The sequence below is a fragment of the Hesperophylax consimilis genome, chromosome 12 (genome assembly GCF_061612785.1).
Source record: "Hesperophylax consimilis isolate HC1 chromosome 12, BYU_Hcon_1.0, whole genome shotgun sequence".
In the NCBI taxonomy this organism is placed as follows: Eukaryota; Metazoa; Arthropoda; class Insecta; order Trichoptera; family Limnephilidae; genus Hesperophylax; species Hesperophylax consimilis.
In genome coordinates, this window is record NC_142847.1 from 5,174,218 (window position 1) to 5,199,185 (window position 24,968).

The 24,968-nt window shown below is 34.2% G+C and overlaps 1 protein-coding gene across 1 annotated transcript in view; it reads left to right on the plus strand.

Moving 5' to 3' along the window:
• LOC149419037 (uncharacterized) overlaps positions 1-24,527 on the plus strand; it is a 32,624-nt gene extending 8,097 nt beyond the window's left edge. The window contains exons 10-21 of the mRNA XM_089637657.1: positions 417-560; positions 2,985-3,029; positions 3,956-4,678; positions 6,187-6,360; positions 7,479-7,704; positions 9,427-9,547; positions 10,943-11,089; positions 11,706-11,873; positions 13,230-13,416; positions 14,991-15,189; positions 18,651-18,792; positions 22,252-24,527. Coding sequence (XP_089493783.1) covers positions 417-560; positions 2,985-3,029; positions 3,956-4,678; positions 6,187-6,360; positions 7,479-7,704; positions 9,427-9,547; positions 10,943-11,089; positions 11,706-11,873; positions 13,230-13,416; positions 14,991-15,189; positions 18,651-18,792; positions 22,252-22,425 — 2,450 coding nt within the window. The 3' untranslated portion in view covers positions 22,426-24,527. The remainder of the gene's footprint in view (positions 1-416; positions 561-2,984; positions 3,030-3,955; positions 4,679-6,186; positions 6,361-7,478; positions 7,705-9,426; positions 9,548-10,942; positions 11,090-11,705; positions 11,874-13,229; positions 13,417-14,990; positions 15,190-18,650; positions 18,793-22,251) is intronic.
• Positions 24,528-24,968: the final 441 nt, after the last annotated feature.

The window sequence follows — 24,968 nt, forward strand, 5'->3', positions numbered from 1 at the left end:
TAGAATCAGCTATTTAAATTTAGCATCGGCGATCAAAAAGAAAGGAAACCGAAGGGGGAGTTTGAAAGGTAGATTATTGGCGAGAATATGATAATTATTCTAATAGTAATTCATAATTCCAGAATGTTAGGTGGCTAAGGTTAGGTTAGGTTGGGTCGGGTCGGGTCGGGTCGGGTCGGGTCGGGTCGGGTCGGGTCGGGTCGGGTCGGATCGGATCGGGTCGGATCGGGTCAGGTCAGGTCAGGTCAGGTCAGGTTAGGTTAGGGAAGGTTAAGAATATACTCAACATTTTTATAATAATTCCGGAATATGGTGAGGTTAGGTTAGGAACACACAGAGGAGGTTAGTGCAATCCCACAAATGTAAGTTTCTGTTACACCAATTACAATTTACTATCCTTTTTTGTTTCAATTTAGGTAAAGAGTGTATTGCTGGCCAAACACCATTTAGAGCCAATCACAGCGATATCTCTCATGGTTTTAGCTCCTCGACGAATGTAGAGTACGGGCAAGCTAACCAGTCGGGAGCTGCAGATCATACTCTCAATGTGCCTTCTCCAGGTTAGTTTCACTACTTTTACCATCTTATATTATAACACTTGGGGCGGGAAGGGTGGTTTTTCCTTTCACTCTGGTCCTACTTGAATGGCGGAAAAGGCATTGCTGTATGATAATTTTATATAAATATTTAATGTCAATCTATTTGTAAGGGTCACAAATATATGTATTTAAAAATATAAACCAAGTCCCCATCTTCAAATTCTTGTCTTTTGCGTGGATGAATATTTTATCAAAAGAAAACTATTTTCTAATACGTTCTTACACTTATTGCACCGGAAATGCGGAAGTGTTTTTGTTTTTTTTTGTAATAATATGTACGAAAATTAAAAAAAAATTGTTAATGTAATAAAATACATACATTTTTTACACATAAAACATCACTAAATGGCCCAACACTGACTTTATCTTCAGTTTATGGAGTCGTATTACAAAAGTAAGCTTATATTTCAAACAATAATTTTATTATTTTACAAGCAATAATTATTCGCCTGAAACACTCATCCACATTGAAAAATCTCCTGATAAGAGATACATGACGCCAACGGGACTCGAACCCGTGTCCCTTCGATTTCCGGTCGACAGCTCTTACCACTGAGCTATGTCGGCTTATCTCTTACCCGCGAAATGATTCAATATATACTAGTGTTTCATTCAACAATTGAATGTATCGCCCGAATAACGTTGCAAACAACAAAAACAAGATTTTTCAGAAACAAGAAAAAACGTTTTTTAAATGATTTTTTATTAGAAAACATCCAATTTTTACAATAAGTTTTACATTACTTAGACATAAACAAGGGTACATGTGAAAAAATATTTTAAAAAACCATTAAAATAAAGGAAATAATCGACATAAAACAAAAAAAAAAGTGGAATAACGTTGCTTAAGCTGCCACTTGCAACGTTTTTCCACTGTAGTGCATACATTTACTGAGCCGGTAGGTTTTCATAAAAGCTTCTGTTGATTTCTGGTAAGTATTTGACAAAGCTGACAGCTTTGTCTTTTTGATACATTTTCGGGTACTATTCTTCGTTTTGGCTCCAGCACTTCAATACAGCTTTGCAAAAAAAGGCTCTGCTCATTGTATGTTTTAGTGTAAAAAAGGTCAAAAAGTTCCTTTTTTTATGCAACGTCATAGTTTTACAATCTGGGTATCGACATTTACACATAAAGTCCTGTAAAAAACAGTTAAATCAATATTATCAACAACAGTAAGACGTCAAAAAAAACATGTCAATAAGAAATAAATAAAAACATATTGAATAACTTGACAATGGACAAGGAATTGTTTATCTCTCAGATAGAAATATGTCAGTGTTGAAAATATATAATATAATGAAGTGGATACTTTGTTTAAAAATATTTGATAATGTAAATAATAAACAAAGTACTTAAGAAATTTGTACTAAAACACCAAACAAAACTTATTTACATAAGAAATATAAGTGTAACGTTATTCCACTAACCTGTGTTGGGGGTGATTTGCCGCTAACCGCTTTGCCTTTACGACTTGTATAAGGTTTACCCGAATTTCTTAATGCCTTCTGTTTATTATCATTCCAGTTTTCAAAAGAAATTTTACGTTTTTTCCCTTTATTCATATTATTTAACATACGCGGAGACACCGAAACTACCTGCTGTACAGACGGCATGTCGGCTCGCGCAACGTTATTCCACTGAGACTGGCTCCCCAGCGCACTTTGGATGCTACTAAAAGAGGTAGATAGATTTTTTTTTCATGATGTGAAAGAGTAGGATAGATAGGTGTACACATAAAGAATATTATTCCACCAAAAAATCACTTTACGATTTTTTGTTGTTTGCAACGTTATTCGGGCGATGCATTCAATTACTGCTTGTTACATTTTTTCACCTGAAAACAACCAACTTTATTTTATATGAGAAAGGCATTGTAAGTGCTAACTCTCTCACTAGATGGCGTCGAGACAAATTGTCTACATTTTTAGGTGAAATACTTGAACTTGTCAAATATTAATTATTATTATTATTATTATTTTTTTTGGTAAACTAATGTTTTAAGACAAGATTTTTTATGCATAGCACTTGGCATTGGCATTGGCGTCATGTATCTTTTATCAGGAGATTTTCAATGTGGATGAGTGTTTCAGGCAAATAATTATTGCTTGTAAAATAATTGTTACCCTTTGTGCTATGCATAAAAAATCTTGTCATAAACATTAGTTTACCAAAAAAAAAAAATAATAATAATTAATAATTTTATAGTTGGGGTGTGGTGAGTACTATGTAAAATAAATTATATAAATTAAACTTTGTGTTATTTTCAAAGGTTATTTTTAAGGTGTTCTCGAATGGGATCCTTGTTTTCGCCCGCATGAAATGTATTCATGTACATGAATAGGTCTGTCAAGAGATAGTAATTTCAAATTATTATTACGTTTTAGGTGATTGGATTGTTGCAGAGTCCAAAGAAGAAGATGTTTGTGTTGGTGAGTTGATATTTACATGCATATTTGAAATACAGTGAAATCTCGATCGGTTGTTACTCCAATAATCGTTTTCCCGCGTGTGTCCATTATTTCTACCAGTCCCAAATTAATTTCATACATCACTAAAATAGGTTGCAAAATACTTCCATGCATCTTCGAACAAATTTCATTCACCGATGAGCGACACTTTTTATGATCGTGCTCGTCGCTTACTCACTGGTCAGCGTTTCGTATACCATTCATGCTGAATTTTTTTGAGATGCAATTTTAACCTTTATGCTTAAAAACTGTATAGAGAACAAAGTCAGAATCGCTTGCGCTAATAACACTGTTGTTGCTACTTTTTATTTTGTAAATTATTATTTGTGGACGTCAAAATTCATTTACCTTCATCGGCGTCTTAAAAATGAAAATATTTTAATTTTCAATGGTTCAAGATAAAGATACGCAGTTTTTGTACGATTTTACTTTTTTTTAAAATTTTAATTTGTTCATTCGATCACTGCCGGCAGCCGCTTCTGACATTCGTTGTCATTAGACATTCAAATACGCGCGCGTGTAGTTATCTTTTTTATTTTCTAGCTTTTGAGCGTTTCAAACTTAGAAATGAACAGTCCGGTGAAAAAGTGCATCTTCTTCAGAAAAATTGAAAATTGACGAAGATGTTGAAAAAATCCTGCTGAAAATCGTGTTGATGTAGGCAAGCGCATTTAGGTATCATTGTAATTTTTATTTGAACACATACATTTTATCTGTGTTTTAAAAAAAAAAATTAAACAATTAAGATTAAATGTAGATCTTTTCTATAATCGTGCATCCATTTTTTCCCGCATTCGTACAATAGGACCCTTCAAAAACGAGAGGTAGAGGTTTCACTCTACATAATTTATTTATTTAATAAATTATTTATTTGTTTTCTCTTTTAGGTGTGTCGCATGACTTAAACATAAAACTATCCTCCATCAGTTCGCGTTGGATATCTGTAGAATTTGGAGTCAATTCTGTGTACGTGGATGGTCAACTTCACCAGGGCGACATATCTGATGTCATAATGCTACAAGCTCCCGTCGCTAAGATATTACTCAAAGCCGACTCTCAGAACATTTGCACGCTAAAAGCCACGGCGCTGATTCCAGACAAGGATTTCAACATCAATATCAACATCAATTTAGTTGACGTCGTAACTAAATCGGAATCTAGCGTGGAACATGATATTAAAATATATTCAAAACGTCCGAAGTTGATTGTAATGTTAGCAAATGCAAAAGAGGACTTCTCTCCGGGAAAAGGAAATAACTTAGGTTTAGAATTCCCGGCAATTCCCGAGGAATGTGATATGTGTCTGCCTATGATATTCTGTAACGATTCTCCAATTGATTTGTCCGTATCTCTCGACATTAAGTGCGAGTGTAAAAACATGTTCGCAATTGGAGGCATTACAATTATTTCCAGAAAGGATATAAATCTAGTTTTAACTTCACCTGTTAGACTGATGCATCTAAAGAATTATGGTCTGAAGCAGATCGAAGAGAAAACGCTGAAGAATTTTTCAGTCTCCAATAAAGAGCTTTTTACGATTCCCAGCGATAAGTCAACGTGCTTCAAAGTTTTGATTTACTTCAAAGCACCTCACCTGGAAGATGAAAACCGTGAGTAAAATTTGTTATTTCCGACTTTAACTCTAAATTGAATTTCTCTCGGTATTTGAACCTGCGAATTCTGGATTCATAGTCGAGGAACTTATCCACTCACGAAGGTTTCTTCCTTATTGGGACCTTCAGGGAACCAAGGAGGAGTGGAGAGGAGAAATGAGACCTGGGAATACACATTGTGGAACCAGAAGACATAGCCACATATCCAATAACAACCCTGGTGAACTTTATAAAAGGGACCGCGTGACTGTTAAAGGAATGAGGTAAAATGGGAGATATTACAATGGGCCTATGACCTAAGTGCTCACGGGAACTACGTGTAAACCGTCTCCGCTCTATAAAAAAAAAAAAAAAATAACCACTCAACCACGGAGGTCATCATGCCAATGAATGCACAAAATGTAACTCTTACAATGACAATAATATGAATAGTCATAAAGAAATGAATTACATATTGTCATCTCCTCAGGCCTCAGGCATATTATGTCTGAAGGTCGGAATATTTCCTAATAATGGAATATTTCTGAACATATCCGAAAACTGTTTTTGAAAGGTGATGAAATACACTTTCAAAGTTTGTTGTTTGAAATAAATTTTTTTTGAAATATTAAAATTTTTAATGCAAACATAAAAAATTTACATAATGGCTCACGGTTTTTTGTAACTAAAATTACTCATTACAGTAATTTTTTTTTCAAATTGCATTTGGAACCTTTAGTATCATAAAGGTGCACATTTTAATTCTTCTGTGGTTAACTTCTAGATTTGAATATAAAGCGTTGTGTTTTTTCTTTCTAACATCGTTTAGATCATATTTCTCACCATGACAGTAAGGGAGACAAAAGGATTTCTGTGAGACCATATTAGTTGTTCTCAAAAGTGAACAAATTAGCCTGAAGTTTTAACCCTTAAATGCATACTGTTGCAAAACTGCAACATACCCTTCAAACCACCTTTAACTCTTTGGTGTATACTTAATGCATGCCGTTTAAGAATTATCAAGTTCACGGTAATATATTTTATCGAGTGGCATCACCTTTTTTTTCTTTCGCGAATGTCAAATGTCACTTTTTCTTTAAAAAGTGAAGATTCTCGAAAATTGGTTGGAGTTTAGAATTACAGTTTTGTTTTGCTGTTATTATTTTGATTTTCTTAGGTAAGTAGATACAATAATATAATACTTATATGTAATAACTCGTATTTTTCCGGTACACTTATTAGTTTTGAGATTTTTTTTTAGGTTTTTTATTTTTTTTTCATACGTAAATTGTTCATATTAATTTTTATTAAATACATGGTGTTGTAAACCTGCAACAATTTTTTTTTAATCGGATATCATTAAAAAATTACAATTTTTTTTTTTTTTTTTTATATTTCCTTGCATATGCATGTAAATATCTACAAAATATTTTTTTTTCCAGAAAAAATAATAAATCATGCATTTAAGGGGTAATAGGTGACAGTATAATATTATTATGTATAATGGTTCCCATGTAACATTGTAGGTCAAAGTCTCCAGATTGAACAGTTTGAGGCGGCCCTGAACATATCGCTGGTTTCCAACTCCCAGAGGAACCCCTTCATTCACATCGACACCTACCCGTTGCTGGCCAGCGTTGGTGTTTGGAAACTTATGCTGCGGAACAAAGATAAATCCAACGTTTTAATGGTCAAACAGGGTAAAGATATCTTCAATTATTATATACTAGCTATACCCCGCCACACGTTACTGTGTAGTCTAGTCTCAGTCTATTTTTTCAGATAGAGAAACAATAGCATGTTCTGCTTTTACGTCTAACAGATGACACTGTTTTACAAAAAGAGATTGTTTGTCCAAGAGATGGCCCTGTTTTTACCTGTCACAGGTGACATATATATAATATTGGTATATAAAAACACACGCATATTCAAATGCAACGTTGTGTCTTTAAGAAAAACACTGGTTCGAGTGAATATTTTGTCAGAGTTCAGAAATGGAAGAATATGATTCGACAACAATTCTAAGGAAATTTAATATTTAATCTACTTGTTATTTTTAACACCATCTTAGCAGGATAATAGCATAGAAAAGTGTTTCTGGTATTTTTAAATTTAGGTACATATCATAGAAGCCAGTTGTTATGCTACATATGCATACGCGAGCCAAACTGCCGAGCTGAACCTCAACTTATGGGAAAGGAACGAAGCAACTGCAAATGGTGTGAAATGCCGCTTGCAGTTGCTTCGTTCCTTTCCCGTAATTCGTCGCTCGGTTCGCATTTCGGTTAGCATATTTATTAATACCATTAGATATTAAATCAATATAAAAACTATGTGGAAGAAGTGCGCCCTTTTAGCATTTAAAAGAAAGATTGTTTATGTAATTTTTCCTGTCTCAAATTCGCATGTAAAACTTTTTTTTTTGTGTGAATACCGAGTCCCAGCTCCTTCCAACCATCTAGAGATAATTAGACTATGGTACCCCCAATTGGGGTATGTTGTGAGCCTGAAGGTAATAGAGAGGGGAAGAGGAAAGTGCGGAAGCCATTTCAAGCGACGTTTCAATTATAAATGGTGATCTTACACCTGAACAATACTGAGAGTTATTCCACCCTGGAACGTGCCGCAAATATACTTTATATTATTTTAAATGAATAAATTGTGAAATAATACAAATTAATAATATTAAAATAACCTCGCATTTGAATCTACTTTAATTTGTTTTAAAATCAATGTTACCATAGTAATGAAAAAGTTTAGTTCAATTTTATGAAATTTCTGGAATTTTTCTACTAAATTTAGTTTCTTCTATTTCCAGGTTGCTCCGAAGACTTTGAGATGTTCAATGCCGGCAACATCCCCATGCACCTGAAGCTGTTCATGTCCGAGTACTACGAGGGGGACGAGTCGCCCTGCAACATGGTGCCCTGTGACAACCCCATGTTCACCATAGACAAGCCCACCCTCAGCATGGAGCCGGGCTGCGGCACCAAAGTCAGGATTGGATATCCGGCCGGGGATTTGGCCAATCTGAGCCTACGGAGGTCGGTAACCTTAACTATACTTACATTTACTTTCCAAGTATTAAATTGTTATTCCAGCAATTTTGTTGAACTACAATGCTCTTTAAAATGATCTGAATAAGCTTAAATTTTCAGACAGTATATAGTTATATCTATATAAAATTCTAATTGACGCTTGGAACTGCAGTCCATTTTAAATTTATTTTTTATTTTTATCAATAATCTCCTTTAAAAATAGATTTTTTTTTATTTGCTGCAAACGAAAACGAAATATAGTGCATTCTCACAATTTAAAAAAATATTATTTTTCAATATGGTTGTATAATCAAGAAATGCCCAGATTCCTCAAATTTTCCCCACAAAAAACCAAATGCTTGAAAATCTTGGAAACACAAAAAAAATTTCTCCCAGCAAAAAACCAAATTAATTATAGATTTCATTACCATACTAACACATTATCTATTTAATAATTATACAGTACAGCTACTTCATTTTATTTAAAATTATTAAGAGTTACCCCACAATGCATGTACTTTGGTTTATTTGGGATAAGAATACATTTTTAATTTACATTTATTTTTGTTGGAATTGAAGATATTTACTTCAGAGTATTGTGACTTTTATACTTATGTTAATAGCACACGTTGTGCCGTAAACTTTTAAATAAATAAATTCTTGAAAATTTTGGAAATTCCCCGCATTTTCCACACAAAAAGTACTCCCTGCAAAAACCAAATTCTTGAAAATTTTGGAAATTCCCCGCATTTTCCCCACACAAAAGGTTTCCCCGCAAAAAACAAATTCTTGGAAATTCCTCGCAAAAAAGTTCACCCCACAAAAACCCAAATTCTTGAAAATCTTGGAAATACCCCGCAATGTAGGAAATTCTCCACAAAGTGGCAACCCTGATGTCGATGTTAACCATAGATATATTACTCAAGTATACTTGTTATGATGAAACTGCAGACTCAGCCGTACCAACCAAAAGGTGTGTTTTATTCGTTTTTAAATTATGATTATAAATTATAAATTCTACATTAATAAATACAAAATATAATTGCTGGGGCAGTTCAGTTCCATACAAAAAAAAACTTTTTTTTTAGTATGCCTATCTAAAAGCTTCCAAAAATTGCATTAGTAATAGCAGAGAATCTGTGCAATAAGTGAAGCGGAATAATGATTCAAACCTGCACATAATATTATTACGTAACACTTTTTGGAGAAATATAATATAGCCAACAATTAATAACACTCGAGCGATGGAGTATTTACAAAAAAAGCCTTTTAATAAAATTCATCACTAAATGGTCCACCACTGACTGTAACATCAGTTTATGGAGTCCTATTACAAAAGTAGGCTTTAATTTCGGACAGTAACTTTATAGGTGCGGTAACAATGTAAAAAATTTCATTCATATCATGTATTATTTTTAAAGGTATAGCTGTTTAAAACAAAATCCATTTTCTCCGACGGGACCCTTGTTTTCGCCCGCATGAACGCTTTATTTAAATAAAACAGGACATAAGTTTTTAAATTTTGTAGATAAATTTATTCACTGACAATGAACCCGTCTGTTTTTACTAGTTAACACTTTCATAACTTGAAATTCTATATCTTTATTCTTATCACAATTCTAAGTAAAGAGAATACTCTTTATGGACTGTGTAATTACAAAACCGTTTAAAAAAAGACAGTTTGAAAGTAGAATTGCCTGTATTATAATGCAAGGTGTGTGTTTAAAGGTCGCTGGTTTTTGACAACCCGTTTTCCACTGAAGTGATGCACGTTGTTGGAGTTCCTGGTTCCAGGAGCGGTTCTCAGCAGTCCACCTACAGCATGGACAGTGCCGTCTCCCATTCACAGGTATACCAACTGTTTAATATTGAGACAGCTTTATAAGATTACTGTTTCTTATTCCTTGCTTCCTCAATATTGACATCTTTCAACTACTCCTTTCCCTCGCAAGAGCCTACTGATAATCAAGATAGATGACAAAATATACTTTGTGGCTTTCACTCTATTGCCACTATTTCATTTGAATTATTGTCATTCTCGAGAATGGTTGATCCATCTCATCGCTAATCAAATTCTCGTATTGCATCACGGTATAATAGCATCATGGATTTGTGTCAAACATCGATTAAAAATTACTAATATAGTTTAATCTGTTGAAGTCCGGAATATAAAACAGAAAAATTATTTTTAAGCCAAGCGCCATTCATAAAATCTAATTGCCATTCGTAAGTGGAATCTAAAGTTTTATTAGCCCAAGCGAAATTGATTTGGTTTTTCATACATTTTTCAAAGCATTAACCCGTCATATCCCGGGACCGCATATGTGAGTGCGGCACATTATCTACGAATTTAAAAAAAAAAAAAAAATTTATGTGTGATTTTGACCGTTATGTATAAGGAATTTGTATGAAGAACAAGGTCCCAATCGCTTGGGCTATTCTCGTTCTTTACGCAGCAAATACCGGAATGACTTCTAGCTTTTCAGATTTTTTACAAAGAATTTTTCTGTGGAATGCCAACAAAATATTTGCCGCGTTTTTAGTGTCAAAGCGTCTTCTTTCATTATTTTTGATATAAATTGATTGTGGAAATAATAGATTTGAGGTATCATCAGAAAGATAGTTTTATCTACATTATTTTGATGTAATTTTTATAATATTTCACCCAAGAAAAGTGATGAAAATTAACTTCGTAAGAAATGTCAAAATTTTTACGTCATAATGAATAATTATATTTTTAGCATTATTTATTTACAGGTTTATTGTACAAAATAATATTATTAGTAACAACAGTTGTATAAACTACAGAAATCTGGAAGAATTGTTATCATATACTTATAAAATGCGACACAAAAAAAATTTAAGTGGACACTTGACGTTTGATTTTGGAATTTGAGCCTTTGGAAATTGAGCTTGGAATTTCCTGGGACACCACAGGTTAAGATCAAAATCGCATTGCAAATTTTTCTAATAAGGATAATACTAGAATGCTCCAATGTTCTCCGGAGACCCATCAGCAGTCCACGGGTTAAATTAGTTCACACCCAAAAAGTCTCAACCGGTGAACGAAGTGGCACAAGCTCCTTAGGTTCTTCGCCCCTTCTTCCAATTTCCAATGTGGTCAATACACGCCAAGTGGTCCTGTACACGTAGGGGGCTTAATAAATTAAAATGGCAAAAACCACATTGTTTATACAATTATTTATACACGTGCATGTTTTATTCTAACCTTTATCTTTTTCAGGAATTTTCCGTGAAATCTTCAAAGAAAGAACTATCGTGGGGATCTTTGAAAGTAGGTGATGCCAATGTTCAAGATGTGACTTTTAAGAATCAATCTGTCAATCGGAAATTGAGAGTCATAGCTACTATCACAGGAGAGGGATTCAAGGTTTCATACATTTAGATATTTTTATCCATACTTCTTAGAAAGTTACATAAATATATTTTCCACATTACTTTTTCCTGAAGCACCCTGTTTTTAAATAAACTCACAGTATACAATACAAAAATTATATGTTCAGGGTGTTAAGGGACATACATATTTGAATTACTTTAACCAGTAAACCATAAATTTCTTCCACACCACTATTGTCACCGAAGGCCAAAATTTCATTTACATTCTTTAACTCCAAATAATATCAGGAATCACTGGTTAAAGTAAGTCATGTACATCCCTTAACAGCCTGTGTTAGATACTATTAGTATTGCCCTGATAAAAAACCACCATTCAGAATCGAAAGGTTGCTTAAAATGGCTTTAGCCATGCTTAGTGACCAAATCTGAATAGCCAGGTACTTACTAAAAATTCTCTTCCATATCTCTTCCTCCCATCTCCCTCCAGCCTCACAGTCCCACTAACTCCATACAGTTGTGAGCAGTTGATGCAGTATTCATATTAATAAACTGTATACATATATATTATTTTAATAATACGGTATCCTTTATAAGAAGCTTCAAAAGGTGTGCAATTACATAAATGATGATATTATGTATTTGATGTGCAGTTCTCCGGGGAAAACGGTGTAGAGAACTCTCTGATGTTCTCGCTGCAGCCCCAGGAGTGCCGGAGCATCCACGTACAGTTCCGCCCCGCCCGTCCCGGGGGCCACGCGGGGGCCCTGAGGATCACTCACCGGACCAAGGAGAGGGAGGGGGCCAGACTGCTGCACAAGGTATGTATATTATTTTATATTCACCCGTCCAATACATAGATGTTTAACAATTTATAGTGCAAACATCTGTGGAATGTGTGACGAATGTGTCACCCTTAATCAGAAGATGGTTTACTAGTAGTTCTGTGAACAGTAGACATTGCGCCCAAAAAAAGTATGATTCCACTTTCCTCTTATTTAATACAGCAAAACCTAAATTTTCTGTGAAATCTTAAGATTTGTAAGTAGGTACTTAAATGCTTATCAACCTACTTAATTATAAAACAAGTATTTTGTTTTTTCAAATAAGGAATTATACAATTTATTCAAAGTGATGAAAATTCTTTTTTCAAACTTTCTTCAGGCAGGTAGGTACCATAATATTTAAATATTGAAAAAAAAAAAAAAGAAGCAAACAAGAAAGTCCAAAGCGATACGACGATTTCACATTTGATCCTTACTGAACCATTAACGGCTACTGTCTTGAACCGAAAACGGTAGAGTTAAAACAGGACTTTGCTACGCTCAATCAATTAAATAATTATTATATTAATTTAACAAAACGATTAAAGAGATAACGTTTAGATATCGGATATACGTTGGGAGGGTGGTAAGAGAAATTTTGGTCCCAGCCGGGATAGGAACATTGTCAATTTTTACCGGAGGGTCTATTAAAATTGTTTACAATTTGGAATATTGTAGTGAAATTTTTTGGTATTCACGCAATAATAAACTGTATGTGCTGGTGATAGAAGTAACATTTGTATAATTTGCATTCCGATGAACTGGGCATGTTTAAAATTATGTATTGCAAATTTTTGTAGCATTTTCGTGTGATCCACGCAAATATTGATCGATTAAAGTCAGTTTGTACTTACAAATTATAATATTCAATCGATTGCTATTATGGCCTCCGTGGTCGAGGGGTAAGTCTCACGGCTAGCAATCTGAAGGTCGCGGGTTCGAATCCCGGCGTGCGCAAGTAAATTTTATTTGATGAATTTAAAATTTAGATTGCAAGATACTTTTAGTATCGCCCTGGTGTAAGACCACCATTCAGAATTGAACAGTTGCTTGAAATGGCTTTAGCTGTATTTGGTGATCAGATCTGAATAGCCGGGTATTCCCCCACTCTTCCCCATCTCCTTCCCCTCCTCATTACTTCAGCCTCGTAACATACCCCAATTATTGGGATGCCATAATCTCACTGGCTCCAGACAGTTGGGAGCTGTTTAGACTCTTGTGCTGTCACAACTTAACCTCAATTCATTTCAAAATGAATTTATTCATTATGAACGAACGAAAGCCAGCAGAACGCACAATCTTAAAAAACAAATTTAACATTGATTCACTAACGGAATTCTATAATTTCCATAGGTGTTGCTCCATGGTATGGGTGGGCGCTCTGCCCTGGTCTTCCGTGATGGGGTGTTCAAGCACGGGGGTGCCCAGGGGCTCCCTCTGGGCTCCCTAAACGAGCCAGGGGAGTTCAAAGACATCCACTTCAGTATCTGGAACAAGGGGGCCGCTCCAGCTTTTGTACTCATCAATTTGGACCTAAAGTGTAAGCATTTCTAAATAATAATTTCATAAATCTATATAAATAAAAATCTTAAATCTCCTTTTCTTCGTCGATCGATAACTTCTTCACAGATTGCTTTGAAATTTTGACACAACTTTGCATTTGAATACGCATGTGTTTTTACAGGTTTTGTTACAGGTAAAAACATGCAATTTTTTTAAAACAACTCAATTTGTTGGACGTAAAAGCAACACGCGCTATTGTTTCTCTATCTGCACAGACTGAGGCCACAGAAAATAAATTATCAATAATGATCTTGTATTACTTTATTTCCTAGTTAATCTTATTAGTCAATCTTATTTCTCATAATCTTATTAGTTAACCTTATTACTCAAAAACTTATTAGTTAATCTTATTTCTCAAAATGTTATTTATCATAATCTTATTTCTCAAAATCTTATTTCTCATAATCTTATTAGTTAATCTTATTTCTCATTTTAAAGAAGTGAGTTGTCTACATTATTTCAAATGTACTTAACATAAACATTTTGTAACTTTATTTGTTTTATAAATCAATACCATGTACTTTTTTACCATTGTTACAATGTTCAACAAATACCTAGTTGACACAACTGTATTACTTAAATTTATAAATACTTCATGTAAAAGCCCACTGCGGCGTAAATATAATACATACCCACAGTAATACTTGCTTAGCCCATTCCAGTTTATTGTCTACGTAAGTTCAATACCAATAATTTTTAACAGTGCTTTAAGTTGAAAAGCACAAGCCGCCTTGATTGGTGGTTTCATATTTTGAAATTGACCAATAGCTGCTTGTATTCGGTTTAAGTCGATACCGCGAATGAACCATCCCCAGTAAATAAGCATGCAAGAGAGAATATGTCCGTCGCTAGTTTTTTTCCCTCCTAAACATTTTTACAAACAGAATTTCTGCGGTATCGGACCTACACCGACATTATTATGTTTTCGTGCTTAAATAATTTTTACATGGGATGGGTAATAAAATAACTTTCGCCCAGGGCCGACCCTAAGCCAAATGGCGCCTGGCGCTAATAAAAACCCCAAGGGCACTGTGTTAGGTATTATCAGCCTTGGCTCCTTAGCTCCTTGGCAAGTCAGCGCCTGCACAGGACTGGCCCTGCTTTCTCCCAAATCAATGAAAGACTATCCCTCTTTTAAATTTGTTCAGTGAATATTTCGATCTAATGATTTGTACATGTATAGTGGAAGGATGAAGAAGTGTCAGAAGCGTATAATACATGTAAGTTGATGGAAGAAGTCGAGGATACCCTAGGAAAACGCGAGACAATCTAGTGAATTGGGTACTTGATGTCAAGATCCAAAATCACATTGGAGCATTATATTTATGTGTAAATAGCTTTGTCCAGATAGTCAACACAACACACGAGAGCTATTCTCAACCAGTAAATAAATAATTATGTTTTAAGTTACTTGCTACTTTGGAATAGCTCATGTGCGAGCCTCTCGGTATCTAGACGAAGCTACAGAAGACAGGATTGTTAGGTGTACCATTCTCTCTGTCTGTGGAGAAAAGGTTAATTATTGTGTTTGTGTATTATTTGTTAATTCAGGGAAGTACAGGAACCTGGCGGGCGAGGTGGAGGTGATCCCGCGACGCGAGGTGGTGGGCGCGGGTGCCCTGCAGCGCTGCGTGGTGCGCGTACCCCGCCGTGCCCTGCTGCTGGCGAGGGGCCGCCCTGGGGACACTGAGACGCTGGCCGGACTCACCTTCCTGCATGGGGACGAATCTACGAGGCTCAGGATTAAGAGGTATGTATTAGTCAACACCCCAACCCTCTCTCAATGATGAAGTTTTAGATAGAATTAACAATATCAACACAATGCAGTTATGTAACTAACTATGACCTTTTGTTTTAGCAGTCTGGGCATCAAATGAATACAAGGTTGTAACAGTTTATACATTGTTAATGATATTATGCGTGATTTGTAGTGGTGTTTTTCTACTAGACATATTTGTTGAGCTGCATTTTTTATGAAGATTTTTTCGGCATTGTAGGGCAGCGCCCCACTTAACTGAAAACACCTGAAAATTTTGGAAAAAAAATCATGCAAAAAATTGAATCCCTTAAACCAGGGGCCCTGTGGAAAGCGGCGTCCCTTGCGATTGCAACTTGCACAGCTCAAAGTTTTCTGGTTAAAAAAAGAGCTTAGAATATTGTAAATCTTTATTAATGAATGGTGGCTCCCTCATCAGGCTCAAGAGCTCCTCTTTTCTGATAGAGGATACACGTCCAAGAATACCCTTAAGGTTAAACGCAACGCTCGTTGTATTCTACGTGTTCACAGATGGCGTTAATTAATTAATTTTGTTTAAATACGCTTTTGCAAGGTATTGCTTTACAGTATTAAGACAAATTATTTGTTTGCGCCCTCATACGCAATATGAATATGAATAAATAGTTTTGTCCATATAAAAACTCAATTCTATCGAGAAAGGCATACAAATACAATATTGGATTGAATCATCGGCACAGACATAGGAATTAATAGACGAGAAGATAATGGCGAGGGGTAAAATCAACTGTTGAAGAACGAAGGGGGTTAAGCTGACTGTGATTCGTCAATAAATCAATCTGACAGTAAATAGGCATCTCGCATTATAATATCACCATTTAGTTCTTAAAAGTAAAATCTGCCTTTGAATGAATAGACATTTTTACATGGGAGCGCAAATTACTCGCCACGTTATGAACTAATTTGCGAAGTCCAAATTCGGCAAAGTAAATTTCTTCTGTTTGCAGAGTCGTAGTTAGTTTCAGAGTATTTAGTTAAGACACTTTTATAAATGTTCATAATTTACTTCCCAGCAACCCACCAGCTTTGTGTTTCGCGTCCAGACGTTTCTCGATGTGATAGTAACAACTGATTCATATTATACGATGTGAATATGCTTAAAATAAAGTAAAATAATGCTTATATATGGAATGTAATACGACAATTGGGTTTATTCTCTTTTTCACATCTATTTTTACAAGTTTTCATAGTACAAGTCAACATTTTGCCGTGTTATTTCGTAAAATGAACCGATGATGCCTCGACCATAGTTCGCACAAGAATGATGACGTCACGTTTTCAAATTTCACTTGAGGCCATATGCGAGCCCAGCCGGCTCAATGGAACCGGTATGGGGAGTGGGGATAATACGCTTTTAATCACTTAGGGCAGGTCTACTAATATTTGAGTCGTGTAATTTCTATACCCGCTATATCAACTTTCATTGATTTGGAGAAAACCGCAAAAAACTGTCACATATTTTTTTTTTTTTTTTTTTTTTTTTTTTTAATTTATTCACATTTAAACCCGCTAAACTACTTATGTAGTTTGTCAGCAGGGACATAGAGACAACATTTATACATTCATAAGATACAATTTGAACGGTACATAATTACATAAATTGGTTACATTGCAGAAAAGTTTAAATAGCAGCATAAAAGCCTTATATAATAAGCAAGTAAAAATAAATGTATGAACAAATTAGTATTATCAACAAGTACATCAATAGTTTCATAAATAGAGTTAGGTAGTCAGGTATTATAAAATAATTGTTTTTCCATTTTCTAAGAATATGAATTCCATTTCAGGGGCATCAGTATAGATCATTATTATCCAATAACCATTTCCTTAGATTATATTTAACATTAGCAGTATACATGTTATTATTTTTAATTGTCATTGGTAATAAGTTAAACATTTTGGGTACTATATAGTTTAAAGTTCTTTCACCATATTTATTAGTACATTTCGGAACTACCAGTCCTTCATTTTGAGTGAATCTTGTGTTATGTTTATGGCAAACTCTTTCCCTATACAATGAATCAGACAATATAACATGTTGACTTACAATATTATAAAACAATAATCCTCTGACAGGTAAAATATTCAGAGACTTGTATATTAATTTAATGTTACTTCTGTGTTGATTGTCATATTTATGGATTAACAATTTTATAATGGAGTTTTGTAATGTTTGTATATAGCTTATATTAGTTTTACAAGAATGTCCCCAAGAAGTAATTCCATAACGTATAGTGGATTCAGCCAGAGATAAGTAGATTAACTTTAAAGTACTCATAGGCACGAAATATTTTATTTTATAAATCCTACCCACAATAGCTCGTAGACGTTTACAAACATTAGCAATTTGTACATCCCATTTCATGTAGCAGTCAATAGTAACACCCAAATATACATAACTTTTGACAAAATCAATGGTTTCACATGAACAGGGCTGTGCAACATTTTTATGTATGCAGTCAAATGTGTGTGTATATAATGAAGGAATTACATTACATCTGGCGTGTGGAGATCTGATGTGCATAATTTTAGTTTTTTTGGCGTTTATATGTTCTTATGTTTATATGTTTATCTCTAGCGTACATAAGTAAATGCATTACAATTTTTTATATAATGAATTGGAGTAATAAAATTTCGAAAAGCATTTATTTTTCTATATATGTCAAGCAATAATTAAGTTATTTCGATAAATAAAATGGATATAGCGGATTTTGATACTCACTTCGTGATTTTGATAGTCAACTGAGCCGACATGGCGGGTTTAGAAACTCACGCGTAGATCATTTTGTAACACGAGCGTGGCGTCAGAGCGGCGGTCATATTGTATTTTGGCAAAATAACTGCTTGTGATTCGTTGAATCCGATATAGCGGGTTTTGATAGTAACTTTCTGTATGATATAGCGGATTTGGTTTCTCACTCGCAGTTTAAACATGGTTTTTGGTCCCGAAAAGGAGGGTTTTGAAACTCAATTTTAGGCTCCTTTTGTTGCTCGCAAAAATGTGAACAAGATGTCATACTCAGATCATTTTGTCAAAAAATCGGATATAGCGGGTATAGAAATTATAGGATTCATTTATATGTCTATGATCATCGGTAAAATATTGTATTTGTGTGCCTTTCTCGAAAGAATTAAGTCTTTAAACGAACAAAACTATTGATTCATATTCATATTGCGTATATACGGGCGCAAACAAATGATTTGTCTTAATACTGTAAAGCAATACCTTGCAAAAGCGTATTTAAACAAAATTAATTAATTAACGCCATCTGTGAACACGTAGAATACAACGAGCGTTGCGTTTAACCTTAACCTCTTTAAACGCTAGCATATCTAACTCATATTTAAATCACAATAAAGATTTCAAAAAAAATAATTTTTTTATTAAATAATAACTTGTGTTTGGTTGATCCTAGAATATGTTGGGAGAACTTCAAAGATAAGAAGACCAAGGACGCCTGGAATGAGGAGAGCCAGGGCAAGCTGAACAGCCTCTGCGCCCACTTCCCCAATGAAGACCCCTCCGTTGGAAATATCAACAACTTCAAAGAATCTGTTGTGAGTAATAATAATAATAATAATATTTGGATAGTTTATGTAGCGCCGTTTTTGTGAAAAATCACCGTAAGGGCGCTGTACAAATATATTTATTAAATAATTGATACTAGAACTACTGACTTAAAACTAGTGACTTACATCTAAGACATATCTAGTGACTACGACTGAGGCCTATAACTACTATCTTAATGACATATATTTACATATATAGAAACTTACATCTAGCATTAATTTTAGCAATCTAATTTTACTAGGACCAGAAGAAGAAAGAAGTTCTATAATAGTAGGTTCTATAATTTTAGAACATGAGTGCAAAATGCGCCCAATGGATTAACTGGAATATCTTAAATGAATGAATGAAATTAATCATCGATCTTTACTGCATTTGGATGATTCATCTGCCAACAATTCAACCGATTGACGTGTTATGTTTCCACTGATATTGTCCATTGTCCATTGGTAGGCAAGTCAATAGCATTTTTACTTTATCATAAGTGAACGAAATCGCTATAGAATTTATTTGTGTGCATCACAGACATAGGAATTAATAGAGAGAAGATAATGGCGAGGGGTAAAATCAACTGTTGAAGAACGAAGGGCGTAAGGCTGACTGTGATTCGTCAATAAATCAATCTGACAGTAAATAGGCATCTCGCATTATAATATCACCATTTACTTCTTAAAAGTAAAATCTGCTATTGAATGAATAGACATTTTTACATGGGAGCGCAAATTACTCGCCACGTTATGAACAAATTTGCGAAGTCCAAATTCGGCAAAAAAATTCGGTTGTATTTTCAGAGTCGAATATTTCGTTTAAGTATTTAGTTAAGACACTTTTATAAATGTTCATAATTTACTTCCCAGCAACCAACCAGCTTTGTGTTTCGCGTCCAGACCTTTCTCGATGTGATAGTATAATATGTTTCTAAAACTGATCTATATTATACGATGTGAATATGCTTAAAATAAAGTAAAATAATGCTTATATATGGAATGTAATACGACAATTGGGTTTATTCTCTTTTTCACATCTATTTTTACAAGTTTTCATAGTACAAGTCAACATTTTGCCGTGTTATTTCGTAAAATGAACCGATGATGCCTCGACCATAGTTCGCACAAGAATGATGACGTCACGTTTTCAAATTTCACTTGGGGCCATACGCCAGCACAGCCGGTTCCAATGGAACCGGTATGGGGAGTGGGGATAATACGCTTTTAATCACTTAGGGCAGGTCTACTAATATTCATATGTCTATGGTGTGCATCAACAATTACGGTATAACAAAAAGGAAAAAAAAAAAAAATTTGAATAGAATGACGGATTTACAGAAAATCATTTCTCCGAAAATTGTGCCACACTGTTAACTTTTGGATTTTGCTGTTTTTCTTTGCGGTACCAAAGTGTTTTAACCATCTTCCCTTGCCACCATAATGCAGTGGGGTAGATATAGGTCCCCCCAGCTAACTTCACCATCCTAAACAACATAAATATAATGTACTACCCAATAAGCGTTTCATTTCTTTAATACGTGTGAGGGAGATGTATCACAATGATTACATTTTTCCTTTGGGGGAAGCAGACACATGTACATCCTTTGTTTCATTTTCAACAGCTCTTTCTCACACACTATTATTTCTTAAGAAGTTTTCCAAGGGACCGGAACAAAGAAACTGCTTGGGCGGGGGAAAAACAAACATATATATGTGGGATAAATTGGGCCATTTTTCACATTCTGTCTTCAAACTTTTTAAACATGAAATCTTCTGAAGCGGGTTTCATTGTACAGTAGAACCTCGTTAATTAGAAATCCACGGGACATCGAAAATCAAATTTCGAATTAACGAATTCCCACGTAATTCGAAATTTTATGAAAAAAAAATATGCCGTAAATCGTTTTTCTCGGCCGCCTCTTCAAATCCGGGTGGTATTTTAGTTGTAAATTCGTATTAATACCAATTATTTCTTTATTTTCGCGGCCGATTACTGTAGCGGCGGGCCCTTTAAATTCAGATATTCGCAATAAATTCGTAAAAATGCTATATATTTACGCGTAAATCGAGATTTGCTGCCGATTTCGGTCGCGGCCTACCCTTTAAATTGAGATATTCGTAAAAATACTAGAGAGATTTTGCGGTAATTTCCGTCGCGGCCGGCCCTTTATTTCAAATATATGAATTTAAATTCGTAAAAATACAATATATTTCCGCGTAAAACTAGAATTCGCGGCCGTATTCCGTCGCGGCCGGCTCTTTAAATTCAGATATTCGAAATAAATTCCAAAAAATACGATATATTTCCGTGTAAATCGAGAATGCGCGGCCGATTTCTGCCGCGGCCAACCTTTAAATTCAGATATTTGATGTAAATTCGTAAAAATAAGAGATATTTCCGCGTAAATCGAATTTTATCGTCAGTTTTTCGTCGCGGCCGGCCTTTTAAGTTCAGATATTTGAAGTAAATTCGTAAAAATATGTCATAATTCGTCGTGAATCGAAATTTTTCGGCCGATTACCTTCGCGCCGTATTTTTTAACTCGGATATTCGAAGTAAATTTAGTAAAAATACGATATATTTCCCCGTAAATTGAAATTTCGCGTCCGATTTCCGTCGCGACGGGCCCTTTAAAATTCAGATATTCAAAATAAATTCGTAAAAATACGATATATTTACGCGTAAATCGAGATTTCGCGGCCGATTTCCGTCGCAGCGGGCCATTTAATTCAAATATTCGAAATAAATTCGTAAATATACGATACATTTACGCGTAAATCGAAATATCGCAGCCGAGTTTCGTCGCGGCTGACCCTTTAAATTCAGATATTTGGTGTAAACTCGTAAAACTACGACATATTTCCGCGTAAAACGTATTTTCTCGGCACTCCAAACTCAGATATTCGAAATAAATTTGAAAAAGTACGACATTCCAGTGTAAATCGATTCAGATTTACAAAATAAAAATACTAATTAGGACGATGTATAATCACGTAAAAATACATTTTTCGGCGTTTTTCCGCCACGGCTGACTTTTAGATTCAGATTTACGAAATATTATGATTTATTTTCGCAAAAATCAAATTTTTTCGAATTACACCAACAAATATTCGTGCGCGGACAAAAATAAATTTCGAATTACGAATTAACGAATTTCGAATTAAAACAATTTTTGTATGAAAAAATTTTTCTGAGGAATTTTTTTTGGCGAAAATTTTGAATTACGCGTTTTTTCGAATTATCGGGGTTCGAATTAACGGGGTTCTACTCTATTAACATTATTTAGGGAGTACGAAAGAGCTGCAGTATTATTGTGATAACGAATGTACTTTTATGTTTTATTTGTGCCGCTGCCGTGCAGTAGCAGTGGGAATTATAAAAGCGCCAGTAGTTGAAAGCCTGCTGCTTATGAAATCCCTAACCTTCCCGTGTTTGCTGATTCTGTGCACTTTGTTCACCAGGACACCCTCAAGAAGCTCCTGGACGAGCTCCAACAGAAAGAGGTGATGGTGACCTACGATGTGGACCTGGATGTCACCGCCGCCCGACTGTCGACTGAGCTGGACGAGACCCTGCAGTTCCACTCCATGTGCGCCGACAACACGGTCGCCACCATAGCTTCCAATTACCACTGATTAACTACTGATCGTGGAATTTACTTTCCCTCGTGCATACTCAGATTGAACTACCGAATCCTACTTGATTATTCAAGCACCACGATTTGAAGCCAACATTCGTCCCTATTCGTCATCATGAATGTGTATGTCCGAATGGCTCACAACTGACTGTTGAGTGAAGTTATTCAAAGTGTGACACCATATTTCGATTCTACAGTACTTAATTATGCAGTATTTAAGTTTATTTTTAAAGCCACGACACAAAATTTTATTTCTTTCATATCATATTTAATTCCACTAACTTTAGTTTTATGTTGAATAAGTCAATAATAAATAGTTTTAAATTAAATGTTCTGTTATGAATACATATATTTATGGATTAATTGATTAAAGTTTAGTCTGTAAGGAAAGCGGCAATAAACAGGAACTTGTTGAGGTTAGGTGTTCAATTCTGCAAAAATAACAAAAGAAAAAATAATTCACAAGCCACTGCAGTGAAACTCGCTTAAGAACTTCCCACATAAGAATATTTCACGGTTAAGAGATTTTCACACTTAGGAAGTTTTCACGCTTTAGAAGTTTTCACGCTTATGAGGTTTTCACACATAGGAAGTTTTAACACTTAAGAAGTTTTCACACTTAAGAAGTTTTAACACTTAGAAATTTTCACACTTAAGAAGTTTTCACGCTTAGGAAGTTTTCACACTTATGAGGTTTTTTACACTTAGGAAGTTTTCACGCTTAGGAAGTTTTCACACTTAAGAAATTTTCATTGCTAAGAAGCTTTGTTTTTCGGTCCCTTGAAATTCCATACAAAAACAGCAAAAATCGATTTTTTTTCCTCATAAGAAGTTTTAAAGTTCTGCGGTGAATCCACCACAACTGAAAACTAGTAGCGAAATATACCTGAAAATGTCCCTTTTTTCCGAAAGTCATAAACTTTATCACTTTGCTATAATTGTCTGCTTCCCATTTAAGAGGTTTCAGAAATTCGGCAGTAAAACCATTACAGACCGAAACTAGCATCACAACATAGAAACCTAAAATGAACCTTTTTTCAACAGTCATAAAATTCAACATTGTTGAAGCAGATGCAGTTGGCAGCTCCAGATTTTTGTGTTTGCTGTGATCGAAAAAATTCAAAAGAAGAAAAGATGTTGTTGTAGCTGGAAAGAATAAAATATTTTAAATTCATTCTTCCAAAACTTCTTAAGAGAGTTTCACTGTGTATAGTTTGCTCATTGATTTCAAAATCTATATTCATATTATGTAGAATTAAATCCGCAAGTAAATTAAATATTCATTTTGTAAGACTACATAAATATTGGCTTGACTAGGCATGAAAAGGTCGGGAATAGAAATTAACTGAATGAATAAATTAAGGGAAGAATTGCAGCATATTATTTATATTGTATTTTAATTCATTTGTATTCTTGTGTGTGATCACTTACAATCATTCCATTTATCAAATTTGTTCCTTGTTAGATCTAAGATTTTTCATGTGAAATTATGGTACCAGAACAGTGGCAAATCGGAACATTTTTGAAAAGTGATATAAAGTCATGAAAATTAATGGAAAAAAATTGGTCAATTAGGTTAGGTTGAAAGTGGTTAAGGCGAAGTTTAATGCTAAATAACTATTTTGATTAATCTTTATAACGAATTGGTGTACATTATGAATACCAAAAAATATGCTTTAGATAAATTGAAGGTTTTTCTATCTTTTCGCTTGAGTAGAATACAAATAAAAAAATAAATTACTCAATAAAAAATATAAATGTAAACTATTAAAAAAAAAAAAAATTCAATAGAAATGTATGAACTCGCAAAGGAAACAATAGCTAAGATTATCTGTGACAGTTTCACTTGATTAACTTTTTTGCTTTCTTAAAAATTATTTACAAAATAAAGTTTTGTGCTTGAAATCGTACGTTTCTAGACTCCGTTTGTCAAGCGGTTTTAATGCCTATTACCTAAAATATAAGGTATATCAAGAATATACTCATTTTTGGCATGTAGCTTCCTCTTAAGGCAAAAAAAATGTAACCACTTTTAATGATTTTATATCACCTTTCAAAAGTATTCTGATTTGTCATGGAACTGAAATTATTACTCTGTGATTTTATTTGCATTATGTATAAATGTTCATTTTATTTTGGTGTGGTACTATGTTAAAATTTAGTGTCTTATTAAATATATTTTACACACATGTAAAAAGTTTTTTAATTATTTTTTTTACATAACTCCCCGAGGAAAATAATTTCCCTCAAGGCCTTTGTCATCTTTGGGGATGCTATTTGTGAAGGGTCTGTTTGAGGAATGGAGGGAGTGAACCTGGGTCTTTAGACCCTTGTTGTGGAAGGAGGAAACGCAGAGGCCAGAAACATATTGCAAATAATAATATTACAAAAAAATACATTTTTAAAAAATAATTTTCTCAATTCTAAATTGATGATACATAATAGTAATATATTTTTATTTTATTTTTTTATTATTTTAATATAGATCATATGGTTTACATTAATACATACATATTTTGCAAAATATAATATTAAGGTTCA